Source organism: Schistocerca nitens, chromosome 3 (genome assembly GCF_023898315.1).
Source record: "Schistocerca nitens isolate TAMUIC-IGC-003100 chromosome 3, iqSchNite1.1, whole genome shotgun sequence".
NCBI lineage: Eukaryota > Metazoa > Arthropoda > Insecta > Orthoptera > Acrididae > Schistocerca > Schistocerca nitens.
The window spans coordinates 296,920,414-296,934,008 of NC_064616.1; the positions used below are offsets into that span (position 1 = coordinate 296,920,414).

The following is a 13,595-nucleotide window of genomic DNA, read 5'->3' on the forward strand; positions in this document are numbered from 1 at the left end:
TCCAACGGAGAGCAGCGCGCTTCATTACAGGATCATTTAGTAATCGCAAAAGCGTTACAGAGAGGATAGATAAACTCCAGTGGAAGACTCTGCAGGAGAGACGCTCAATAGCTCAGTACAGGCTTTTGTTGAAGTTTCGAGAACATACCTTCACCGAGGAGTCGAGCAGTATATTGCTCCCTACTACGTATATCTCGCGAAGACACCACGAGGATAAAATCAGAGAGATTAGAGCCCACACAGAGGCATACCGACAATCCTTCTTTCCACGAACAATAAGAGACTGGAATAGAAGGGAGAACCGATAGAGGTACTCAAGGTACCCTCCGCCACACACCATCAGGTGCTTGCAGAGTATGGATGTAGAAGTATATGTAGATGAACTGGTCTTTTAATTGTTTTGTAAATGAGGATTTTGGAATTATGTGATAGAAGCGAACTCCTAAGCATGGGTAATGTGGCAAAGTAGCATCTGTTACTGCTGCTATTCTGGCTTTCACCTCACTGCCAATGTCATTTGTCTCAGTGATAGTCGACCCAAGGTACTTGAAGTCTCTCACCCTTTCAAACTCCCTGTCGGCTATCCTGAGATTGGTAGGTTTTGTTGGTTGGTCATTGCCATATACTTGGTCTTTTCGATTTTGACTGTTAGGCCAAGTTCCCTTGCACCTTTCTCCAGTCGTTGATAGGCTTTGCCTAGCACAGCAGTGTTTTGTGCGAGTAATGCCACATCGTCAGCGTAGGCTAGGTACTGCAGTGAACGATTTAAAAAGGTTCCTCTTTATTTAACTCTATCTGACTTGACTTTTTCTAGGCAAAGGTTGAATAGCAAAGAGGAGATATTGTCACCATGTCTAAGTCCCTTCTTCACTTCCACTTCTCTGGAGAGTTCGCCTGTATTTTTACTTTACGGTTGGTTTCGCTGAGGGTCATCATAGAAAGTTTAATGAGCTTCTTAGGTATTCTAGCCTCTTCCATTACATTCTTCAATGCCACTCTTGAGATGCTATCATAGGCTTGTTTAAAGTCGATATAAAGCTGGAGTATGTTAATTTGATGTCTGTAACATTTTTCAAGTAGTATGCGCAATGTGCATATCTGGTCAGTTGTTGACCTATTTCTTCTAAAGCCACTCACATAGTCTCCAACTCTCTCTTCCACATATGGAGTAAGCCTGCTGGTTAGAATCTTGGAGAAAACTTTATATGTAGTATTTAGTAGGGAGATTCCTCAATAGTTCTGGCAGTTTAATTTATCTCCTTTTTTATGTATGGGGCACATTATAGCTGTTTTCCACTCCTTTAGCATGCTCTCCTCTTGCCAGATATTCAGTATTATTTTATGAGTTGTTTTCCACAGCATTTCCCCACCATACTTGAGAAGTTCGGACTGGATCTGATCTTCTCCAGGTGCCTTATTGCTTTTTAAGGTCTTAATGGCTTGCATCACTTCCCCCTGTGTAGGTTCTGGTGTTAAAACCTCTGGTCCATAGTAAGTTATTTCCACTTGTTCTTCTCGTTCTAACCCTTCTACTTCTGGGTCTGGGTTCAGTAACTCTTGGAAGTATTCTCCCCACCTGTCAAGTATTTTATTACTCTCCCCTATCAAATCCCCTTCTTTGTTCCTACACATATTTGTTCTGGCTTGGAACCCGGTCTTTCCTTCTTTAATCTTTTGGTACATTTCACGACTTTGCTTCTCTTCTCCTAGCTGTCCAATTTCTTCCAGTTTTTTTCTTTTCTAGTGCTCTTTTCTTCTGTCTGCAGACCCTGTTTGCTATATGGCACTTTGAATTATATTCATTCAGATTTGCTCGAGTTGTTCTCTGCAATAATTTCATTCATGCTATATTATGTTCCTCAATTCTTCTCATACATTCTTAGTCAAACCAATCTTCCTTTCTTTGAGCCCATTCATGTCCTAAAACCTCTCCAGCTGCCTCGAGGATTACAGTCTTACATTGTTTCCACATTGCTTCTATATGTTCATTTGATGTGTCGGTCTCATTCTTAATCCTCTCTTCTATTTTCATCTGATATGCTCTCCGTATTTCTTCTAACTTCAGTTTCTTAATGTCAAACTTCCTTTGTTTGTGGCCTTTTTGTTTACTCAATAGTAAGATCCTTTGTCTATATTTAATTCTCACTAGATGGTGGTCTGAATTGCAGTCAGCTCCACATTGGCTCCTAACATCCATTATGTCTAATCCGTGTCTCCGATCAATCAATATATGGTCTATCTGATTTCTGGTTTGTCCATCTGGCGAAATCCATGTTTCTTTGTGTATTTTTTTATGTGGGAAACATGTACTGCCGACAGTCATGTTTTTGCTTATAGCAAAATCTACAGCCCTAAGTCCATTGTCGTTTGATATTTCATGGAGGCTATGTCTTCCTATGGTTGGCTGAAAGGCCTCTTCTTTTCCTGTTTTTGCATTCAGGTCTCCTTTTAATATCTTGACATCATGTTTGGGAGCCTGATCATACAGTTGTTCTACCTTGCTTTAAAACTCGTCCTTTTGTTGTTCATCTGCCTCCTCTGTGGGTGCATGTACATTTATGATTGTAATGTTGAAAAATTTTCCCCTTAATCTTAATATGGACATCCGTTCATTGATTGATTGGAAGCACATCACCGCATGTTTCAGTTCTTTAGCAACCACAAAACCTGTTCCAAAGGTATTCATCCTCCCATCAATATAGAAGATAGTGAAATTTCCTACATCCATTATATCACTCCCCTTCCACCTAATTTCTTGGAAAGCCAATATTTTTATACTGTTGTTGTTTATTTGTGTTAGCAGCTGTCGTAGGGCTCCAGCTTGGTATAGGCTTTGCACATTCCATGTTCCTATGTACATCTCTCTTATCCTTTTTTTGTTTGCTGGTGTCGTCATTGAAATATCTGTCCGGCTTATTCCTTTGCTAGCATTCGCAACAATTGATGTTTTACAGGGGGAGATTGTTAATCTTCCATCCAACCATTTGGGGGTTTGCCCCTTACAGCTCGCAGGGTAACTGGCTCCATGTTCAGGGGAGCATCCTTAGCCTTTGTAGAGCCCTCTACCAACTGAGGCTTCACCACGCCTCTAGAGCCCTCCTTGCCCTATGGTGTAGGATGGAGACAGGAGATAGGTCGTTTTGGGACACACTTCGTCTGGCTCCTCCCCATTGGCCTGTCTGGCATGGGTGGCCCTGCTGGTAGCTATGCTACCGCTGGCATAGCCCTCTGGATCCAGAGCGCGCAAACCTCCTCGTCCACACGGACAGTGCTGCGTTAAGGCGGTGTCCCATGAGGAGGGTGTTTACCCTTACTGCTGCAGAATGTTCCATTCCTCGCATTTCATCTTTATCGCGCTGTGTCCCAGTGCCTTGGTGGATTGAGACGTGCTCTCCACATTTTTAACCATCATCCTACGATGGCGAACTGTGTTTGCTGTAAACAGTTGTTTGTGTGTGCAGTGTTGTCGGGTTCTTAGGGATAGCAAAATAGATAGCTGAATTTCCTGTATAGGTTCTTTTAACAGTTCACTCACTCTTCCGTCATGTGGGCCAACCTCCATTGGCTCTCTGAGACCAAAGTCCATTCTGAAATTTCTGGCCTGACAGTAGTGGATGGTGTCATTGTGGATGACTTGCTATCTCAAACACCTTGGGCCCCTATTTTGCAGAGATTCCACACTCCACCCACTATCGTCCTGCCATCCTCCATTGGAAAGAAGTTTAGGAGGCTCAGGTGATACCCACCTCTTCTCAGAATCATGAGTGCTACAATGCTACTTTTGCTATGAGAGAGCTAGATCATGCTCTCGCTTCATCCTGATCCTCTGCCCCAAGGCCAGACGATGTTTACGTTCAGATGTTGCAGCATCTTCCTCTTGCAGGCAAGCACTTTGTCCTTCATATGTTTAACTGCATCTGGGCAGAAGGCACATTTCCCAGATGCTAGTGTGAAGCCACTGTCATACTCATACCTAATCCAGGTAATGACAAACAACTTCCTTCTAGCTATCGCCCCATTTCTCTCACCAGATATGTTTGCAAGGGAACGGAATGTATGATTGAGGCCCGGCTGGTATGGTGGCTCGAGTCCCAAGATTACTAACCACTACACAATGTGGATTTCGAGTGCGCTGATCTGCAGTTGACCATCTCTTCACTTTGTCAACCTGTGTCATGAATGGTTCTCTGCAGAAATACCAGACTATAGTTGTGTTCTTTGATTTGGAGAAAACCCACACCACCTGCTGGAAGACGGGTATCCTCCATACACTCTACACGTGAGGCTTCCAAGGCCGTCTGCCCCGATTCCTGCAGGAATTTTTAGAAGACAGAGCTGAGGCCAATGTTGCTCTTCTGTTCGCAGAAACTATGAAATTCCTGCGGCTCATGCTCGATAGGAAGTACTGTGTGTCGTACATAGCTGTCCGCTGCACTCGGTCCCTGTGTCCTACATATCCTAAGTGGTACTTCCTGGGGAGAGGATCAGACCATCCTCCTCCATTAGTACTTACCACTTGTTTCTTCAGAACTAGACTATGGGTGTTTTGTTTATACATCTGCACATCCATCCATCTTTTACGCAGTCTCAATACAATCCAGTATCGTGGTATCTGTTTGGCAACTGGCACCTTTTACATTATCCCGGTTGAGAGTCTGTATGTAGCGGCTGCCTAACTACCAGAGTCATACTAACGTGATGTTCTCTCCTCAATGGATACACATGCCATTTGTCTGCCACACCTGGCTATCCATCCTATGCCGCCTCCTTCGATGACGCCTTTGACCCCCAGTATAGGACACGTCCCTTTCTATGTTACCTCCAGGAGTTCAGTTTTGGCTGTTGCTGTGGCAGCTTAACTTCACGCTACCTGCCACTTTCCCGATGGGGTGAACCCTTCACCACCTTGGCTTTGTGCAGTGGCCGGTGTTCACCTTGGACTGCATTTGCTTTCTAGGGACACTACTCCAGACTCGCTCTATCACCATAAGTTTCCTGGCCTTCGCACAAAACTTTGCTATAATACCTTTGTGTACGCTGATGGCTCTCAGACTGACTGCGGTGTTGGGTGTGCCTTCATCATTGGCAGTGATGGCTATTGGAACACTGCTCAGTATTTACAGCAGAGCTTATCACACTGTATCAGGCCATGCAGTACATCGGGCAGCACAGGCTTTTCAATTGTGTCATTTGCTCAGACTCTTACAGTGCCCTTCAGAACCTCTGTGTGCCATACACAATCCATCCTTTAGTGAATGAATGGGTCCAGGAAAGCTTCCACTCGTTCACTTTTGATGGAGCTTCGGTGATGTTTGTGGGTCCCTGGTCATGTTGGTCTGATGGGATATGAGACCGCTGATGCTGCTGCAAAGGCTGCAGTCCTCCTACCTCGGCCTGCTAGTTCTTGAAATTCTCTCCACTGATGTCTGTGTTGCCGTCTGTGACCAGGTGGTGTCCCTTGGGCATCACCACTGGTCTTCCCTTCATGGAACAAGCTTGGGGAATTAAGCCTGTTCCAGCGGCTTGGCCAACGTGCTCTCAGCCCTCTCACTACGAGTGGAGAATTTTAGGTAGTGTGTGTATTGGGCACTGTTGTTTACAATCACCATTTGTTAAGTGGTGATACCCCATCACCCAGTTTTCGGCCATTTTACCGAACGATATATGGGCTGTCAACTGTGTTTTACTGTTTATCTGTCATAGCAATATGGTGAAGAACATTTAATCTATAGTTCAGGACCTCCATTGTCTCTGTGGCATATTTTATGGATCTTTCTTCAAGAGGAAGTCCTGTTTTTAGCTTTCTTCCCTTCCATCTATTGGGCTTAACGTGTAGTCGCTTTTAACTCCTTTTTCGTCTTCGTGTTGCGTGGTTCTGACATGGGTGTGTATGACCTTAGTTGCTCTAGTGCCCTAAAACGAAACTAAACATAGTCTGCCTGTCATTGATAAAGCCACATCAGTTGTGTAGCTGTGGGTAGAGCTGTGTACAAACTGCACCACATTAGCTGTAATTTTCTCTCCTCTGTGAGACAGCGTTGATGAAGAAATTTCATACTTTGAGTATGGTCACTGTTCCAAACATTTCCTTTCTCCAACCTTTCTCTGTCATGAACATGTTGACTTCCTCCACAAACTGTAGTGCCTTACAATGTGTAATATTATCATATTGTGTGTCCTTATGAGTGACAAATGTAGTAATATGCATAGATAAAATGCCATATTCAGCCAAGAGATTGTTGGTAAAAGAATCTGAAGCTTTGAAATAGTCGAAGACACCCATTTTAGGTGCTTCTAGTGCCCACATTTGCAGATGCCAATAGTGAATTGTAGATCCATACTACCTTGTTCTATCAAATTGTGATATTATGTGCTCTTTTTTTTAGGTGGTAACTGCGACAGTCTGTTTCCTTTGAAATGAACCCCTGCTTGCCGTTTGCTAGACACGAAATTTAGAATTAATCAGCAATTTGATTTACCTTTAATGCTCTTACAGCACGTTATTAGTTTGCTATGGGAATTGAAGCCCCAATTGCAGTAGTTGTCATAAATGTTCTGTAGTGAACTTTCATCAGTATCGTTTAATACATCAGGTCTCAACTCTTTGGGTAAAGATAGTGTATACTTTCAACCGGATGCTCTGGAGATGAACGTTGTTTACTGCCTGAACAGCCACCTTCAGGTTCAGGGTTTTCCTGGCATTCAAAGTCAGTGTATCTATACAGCTTAATATTAATATATTTCTTTGCTATCTCTATTATATTTCTAAATTATTATATTACACACAATATATGTGCAAACTCTATCCTTGACCCCAATTTCATTTCCATATTCATCATGTCACAACTTTGTCCCTAATATTTTGATTACATGCATTTAATTAGTCCTCTTCATGATATCACTGTGTAGAGTTTACACAGTAACCCACATGTGAACATTCAAATACATGCATTTGTACTGCAGCTATACCATTCACACAGGTCAAGCACCTGCTAGTGCAGCTACAACATGCCACTGTCTGATGGCTCTCGCAGACAAGGGCATAGTTTTGCCTGCGAATGACAAAGACCACTGTTGTTTTTATGACCAAGTGTTAATCTAATTATGGTTTTGTGTGGTTACAAGCATTTGAGATCAAAAGTGTCCCTTGTTAGAGGAAAACCTTGGGCTGCTATACTTGCAGTTGGTATGTGAGTTAAGTATTACACCATTTGCTGAGCAAGATCCTGACCCTATTAAAAACAAAAGTGGAGTTACATCACTTGGGCTTTCAGCAGCTCATATATGATACAGTTGTACACATACTTTGGTGTGTTGCATGAATTTGATTTTAAGTAATTAAGGTATTCAGATAGTGTAACAACCCAGCTCCCCCCCCCCCCCCCCCCCCCCAAATCCTGTAATGTCTTGGAAGTGTGAATACTGTCGTCATTGACATGATTAACAGTATGTATTGTGTTGCATGTTTGAAGTGTCAATACAGACCACATTTGTTGAGCCATAGTTGTACCTGTTGCTATTCATCTAAAATATCTTCATTGATTGAAATTGTTAAGATCTCTCATGTGGTTGATATTGTGTGTGTGTGGCACATCTGTTGCTGCACAAGATTGTTTTCAAAATTTACCTTTGACTGTTACCAATGTTAATTTCTTCTGAGAGTATAACATCGTAATAATAGGTTTTGTAAAAATCCCCACTTGACTCTTTCTCTCTTAATAACTGCAGCTAGCATCATTGTTGTTGCATCCATCTAACAATTTTACATTATGTAGTTCCAGCATAAATTTTTTTTGAAAGGACCAATAACTTAGATTTGGCAATTATTTAAATTTTTGTCTCAAGTTGCATATAATTTATACTGGTGACTAGTTTCAAAGGTAGCCATTCATTTTCAAACCAGACCTGCACTAAAGTGTTTGCCAAAGCAAAATTCCATTGACTAACTTGGGTAATGTCCACACAACACACAGTCGTATAAATATGGAGTGAACTTATTATATCTGTGATACATTCAACAGATGAAATGACCCTCTACAGCTCTGAAGACACGACCTAACCACAAACATGGCCACGCCACCTACACAAACTACACAAATTTTTCATGTGTCAAATGATGGCATTTTATGATACACACACTTGAGGGCTGTTACACTGCTCTCTCTCTCTCTCTCTCTCTCTCTCTCTCTCTCTCTCTCTCTCTCTCTCTGTCTGTGTTTTGTGTGTGTGTGTGTGTGTGTGTGTGCGTGTGTGTGCACGTAACATGAAGTCAACTACACATTATACAAAGCTGGCATTCATGGCACGTACACCACATTCACTATGTAAACAGAAAAACATTAAATAGCAGTCTCCTTGAGCAACAACACCAATGCAATGATAAACCATGAACAACTGGTGTTGACATTTTGTGGGAAGAGTTATACATGGTATGTGGTGCAGAGCTGATGTGTCTTCAAGGAACAACATTGTTCCGTCAATTGAAAGAAATGTTTGTGCAAGGGACCACACTCAAAATGAAAATCAGCACACACAAGCTACCATCTTCAATCTAATTGCACTCTGAAGCTATCTTTCTCCAGTCATATTGCACACACTCAAGCACAATGAATTAAACAGTAATGCAAAACTGACATATGAGGACAAAAATGCTGATTTTCCTGTGCCATTCTACATTCCAAATCACCAGTGGCAAATCATTTGGAGAAGTGATGATAAAAATAACAGAAACTGAGAAATACATTAAGCCATTTCCTGTGTGTTAGTGTTGCAGAGTTCTTGCCCCCCCCCCCCCCCTGTAAAATGTATAATTAATATATCAGCAGCATAAGTAGTAAAATTTTGCAATAATTTCTATTCCACTACTAGGTCCTATGTGCAGAAGATTGGTGCTGACCAACACATTTAATCCAAATGGCATTCGCTTAAAATTGGTAACATTGTTCATTGTAAAGAAATATTGTGTACTTTCTGCTGTCTGGATGCAGTTCAAAGTGTCAAAACTACTGGTTAAGGCCAGATTGTTTTGAAATTGGATGGTTTTAAATTTTTACAGAATGTCTTAAATTTTGAGATTATTCCTTTGCGACAAAATGTGGTTTACAGTTCTTGCTTCGATGATGTTTCTGACAGACCCATATTTCTTACCAACAAAATGAAACAGTTTCAGTGTTCACCCTTGCCTATGATGACATTAAAGTAGACATTTGATTATCCGGACTTCAGATATATGGATTCGCAACTGTCAACGGCAAGCAAACATCTGTGCGCTGTCTATAGCCCGGGCACTACCTGCCTGTTCCCCACATGGCAAACAAACAGCAGGAAATAGATAAACAGAGGAAAACATAGCTGCAGAAATTGATGCAGGACCATCTCGTGCAGAAGCATTTCAAGCCATGGAAACAGCTTTCAAATGGTTCAAAAAACAAACTGTGTGATACCTTGAGTTTACTATGATTAAAACAAATTTGTGATGTAGCAACAGCGAAGAGAAAATATTGCTTACGTCAAATGAGTTACCAAATATTTTAAGCAAAGAAACTACTAGTTGTCAAGGTTCCAGTTGGCTGGGGCTGACTGTAATGAGAGAGGATTGCTGTATTGTGCACGAAGCACGTTGTAACCCTTTGACATCTGCGCCTGCCATCCAGGAATGAGCAATGAACTCTCTGCAACATTCTATGTCATCTGGCATCATTAGTCAAAGACTAGCAGCAGCTTGTCTAGGGAACTACAAATCCATGCATTGCCCGCCATTAACACCACGACACAAACAGCTGTGCTTGTGGTGGTGCCATGACAAGGAAGCATGGACTGGCTGATGAATGTGATCGCATTGTGTTCAGTGATGAATCATGGTTCTGCTCTATCTTGGATGTCCGCAAGCCACCCAACGGTGTGTGGCGGAGGGCACTTTACGTGCCACTGTCATTACCTCCCTTTCCTGTCCCAGTCGCGTATGGTTCGCGGGAAGAACGACTGTCTGAAAGCCTCCGTGCGCGCTCTAATCTCCCTAATTTTACATTCGTGATCTCCTCGGGAGGTATAAGTAGGGGGAAGCAATATATTCGGTACCTCATCCAGAAACGCACCCTCTCGAAACCTGGCGAGCAAGCTACACCGCGATGCAGAGCGCCTCTCTTGCAGTCTGCCACTTGAGTGTATTAAACATCTCCGTAACGCTATCACGGTTACCAAATAACCCTGTGACGAAACGCGCCGCTCTTCTTTGGATCTTCTCTATCTCCTCCGTCAACCCGATCTGGTATGGATCCCACACTGATGAGCAATACTCCCACCCCACCCCACCCCACCCCACCCCACCCCAGTACCAAATTGCAGTAGTGGTTAGAGGCTACATACAGGGATGCATCACGTACCATACATAATATGAAGTGTCTCCCCAGTTACCACCCACTGGCTGTACTAACTCGTCTAGATTCAACACACATGGCTTACAGACCTATGTGAATAAAATTTACATTCACATTATTTTCAACTGGTTGACTTCAAGGAAGGTCAGCTAATGCACTCTGCCTATACTGCTCTGTCACAAATTCTCTTGCAGATTTTGCTAACATTGTGTAACCTTTCATCAAGCTAATATGATAAATGATAGTGTTGTGTCCAAATTTTGTCAACAACATATACTGCTCTAATATTTCTCTCTACGTGACAGGAAGTGTCAAATATAATTTTTAAGAATTTACGTTGTTGTGTTATGCATGTCTCAATTATTATCCTTCATCTTTGTGTTTTTGTAAGTAATATTTTATATTATTCTAGGTATATAACTGCATTCTTGCTGTGATATGTTTATTCCATTGTATTGAAAAGGTCACTCAAAATTAATGTGTCTAAAACTGTTATGCACCAATGTTTGTGTCTTACATGAAGATGTGTGGCCAAGGGAAACAACAAAAGCTCAATTGTATTATCGTAAACACTAGGGAAAGTATTGTTGTGTCCGTGTCTGATAAAACTGTGTAGCTTATGTAAAACTGTGCTCATTTGACTCATTTTAATATTAAATCTTTACTTTTGGTTACATTCAGAACGAAGATGTGGTTGACATGAAACTGGACTTCACATTTGCTGACTCAGACCTTTCACAGCTTACAGAAGATAAGACTAACAAAGCAGTTGGTATGCCACGATCAATGCACCTTTCTCAGCAGGTGCAGTCAACTATTTCACCATCTACTGCCGAGTTGAATTTAAAAATTCAGTCAGTAAAGAAGGTAATATTCCTTTTTACTATTACTTAATACTCCATACTTTGCAGATTTGTCTTTGTCAATGTTGATTTTAATTGCAAGTCCTTGCGTGATAAATTTTAGAGCATATGACAGAAACATTGTTACAAAACATTCAAGATAAATAAATCTACCACTTTATGACTGACATTATTAAATACATGTTAAGATAATTGAATTATTGTAAATAGAGATGCATGGCAAATAAAATACATAAGAGAGTGTGAATCATGAAAGTCTTCAGCATTTGCAGGTAATTACTTTCATGAAAAGTTTTTGTGTTTGGCTGGGTTGCTAATCTCCCTTACAATTGATTTCAGGTCATCCTTAGAAACCATTGCGCATTCTCCCTGCAGCCCTCCCAAAAAAAAAGGAGATTAGTGTTTTAACGTCCCATTGACAATGAGGTCATTAGAGATGGAGCGTAAGCTTAGATTAGTGAAGGATGGGGAAGGAAATCGGCCATTCCTTTTCAAAGGAACCATCCCGCATTTGCCTGAAGCAATTTAGGGAAATCAAGGAAAACCTAAATCAGGATGGCCGGACATGGGTTTGAACTGTCGTCCTTCCAAATGCGAATCCAGTGTGCTAACCACTGCGTCACGTCGTTTCGTCCCGGGGGGAATAGAGAGAGAGAGAGAGAGAGAGAGAGAGAGAGAGAGAGAGAGAAGATATAACATTTGAATTTGAATGTGCTGCTTCAAACTGGAAGAATTAAAGGCTTTTACAAGACAAAACTGCATAATAGAACACTGTTTTACATTCCGTTACAGTGTTTCATGTCTGCTTTCTATAAGAACAAAGGAAAGTATGAAAAAAAAGACATAATTTAGAAGTTGAGTTTCTGTGCAGATGAAAAAGAATTTGCCTTTTAAATGGGTAATTACAGTGTAGATCGGTCATTTGCATGTGCACAGGGTCATTTTCAACTGAAACGGCAAACAGTCTCAAAAACAGCTCAAAGTCATGTGTAAGCTTTAAAACTTTTAGAAAACTGTGCATGTGACTTAAGAAAATTTACCATTCGTACCTCCAATTTCATCACGTGCTCGAAGCCTCCAACTTTAGCACAAAGTGCTGCTTCATGTAACCTACAAAACAATGACTCTTGTAATAATCGTCTGTTGATGTAAATTTTTTGCTCTTTCATTGTCAACTAAATCTTTAAATTCTTTGTGCATGGTTTTGAAATTGATTTCTGTAGCAAATTTGCTGTGCACATTGATTATATGACCATTTAGAAAAATTACTGTGGTTCCCATTCATTTTTATAGGCTTGTGACATTAGATCGCTAGAGTGTGCAGACAGCCACTGGGCCTTTGGACTTACTTTACACCACGAACAGACAGCATAGGTTAAGCAACACTGACACTACGGTTCTGCTGAACTGAAACAAGTCATGCCAACCAAAAAGTGTCAGAACAGTGACACACCACTTTGCTAAAAGAAATGTAATCTCATACTGAGTAGTTGCAAGAAGGTCTGAACAAACCTGAGATGAGATGTATGGAATAGTGTGTAAACATGATGAGACCTGAACAGTATGTGTTCAGGACATTGCAAGTGTGTGAAGTTTCGCATGCCGTTGCCGACCCTGATGTACAGTATATTATCCTTTTTGAAAGTGTTAACAATGATCCACTGAAAATGTTAAATGATCTTTTTTATTATTATTATTATTATTATTAATATTATTATTATTATTATTTATTTCATCATATATACTCCTTTGTGTTGTAATACTGTTCCTGCCATCTGCTGAAGTGTAAGATTGTTATTACTGTAATTAATGCTCCAGGTCTGGGAAAATGTTCCTGTCATGCCAGCAGTAATTGAACACACAGAGGATGGTAGTGTAGCATCTACTGCTTCATCTTTCACGCCATCATTTGGCAATGCTGTTGATTCTGCTTTAGATCCAGCAACATTTGTGAAGGGTGTTGAAGGATGTAATGTTGTTACTGCTGACGAAAATTCTCCATTAAATGCAAATGAAGTTGTTTACAGGTAACTTAATTGTCACAGAATTATAATTTTACTTGAAAATACATTTGGTTTGGCTTTCCTAAATATAATCAGAAGTATATGTATACAATAACTTAATAAGTGATAGTTATGCAATATTATTTGTAGATGTTCTGTATTTAATTTCATGTTTTTTGTCCATTTACCCATATTGGCTGAACCTGACAATCTATTGATGGTTCCTTGGTTGTGAATACTCGTACCCCAGCTGACTTTTACAAAAAATTAAAATAAGCCTTTATGGTTGCTATTAAGTATCAGCTGTACTTTACTTATTGAACTGTCCATTCTGCCAGTATATATTCTCAGTT

The 13,595-nt window shown here is 40.9% G+C and overlaps 1 protein-coding gene across 1 annotated transcript in view; it reads left to right on the forward strand.

Annotated features, from left to right (window-relative positions):
• Positions 1 to 13,595, forward strand: part of LOC126248274 (protein PRRC2C-like) — a 240,396-nt gene that overhangs the window by 191,170 nt on the left and 35,631 nt on the right. The window contains exons 27-28 of the mRNA XM_049949121.1: positions 11,058 to 11,243; positions 13,058 to 13,266. Coding sequence (XP_049805078.1) covers positions 11,058 to 11,243; positions 13,058 to 13,266 — 395 coding nt within the window. The remainder of the gene's footprint in view (positions 1 to 11,057; positions 11,244 to 13,057; positions 13,267 to 13,595) is intronic.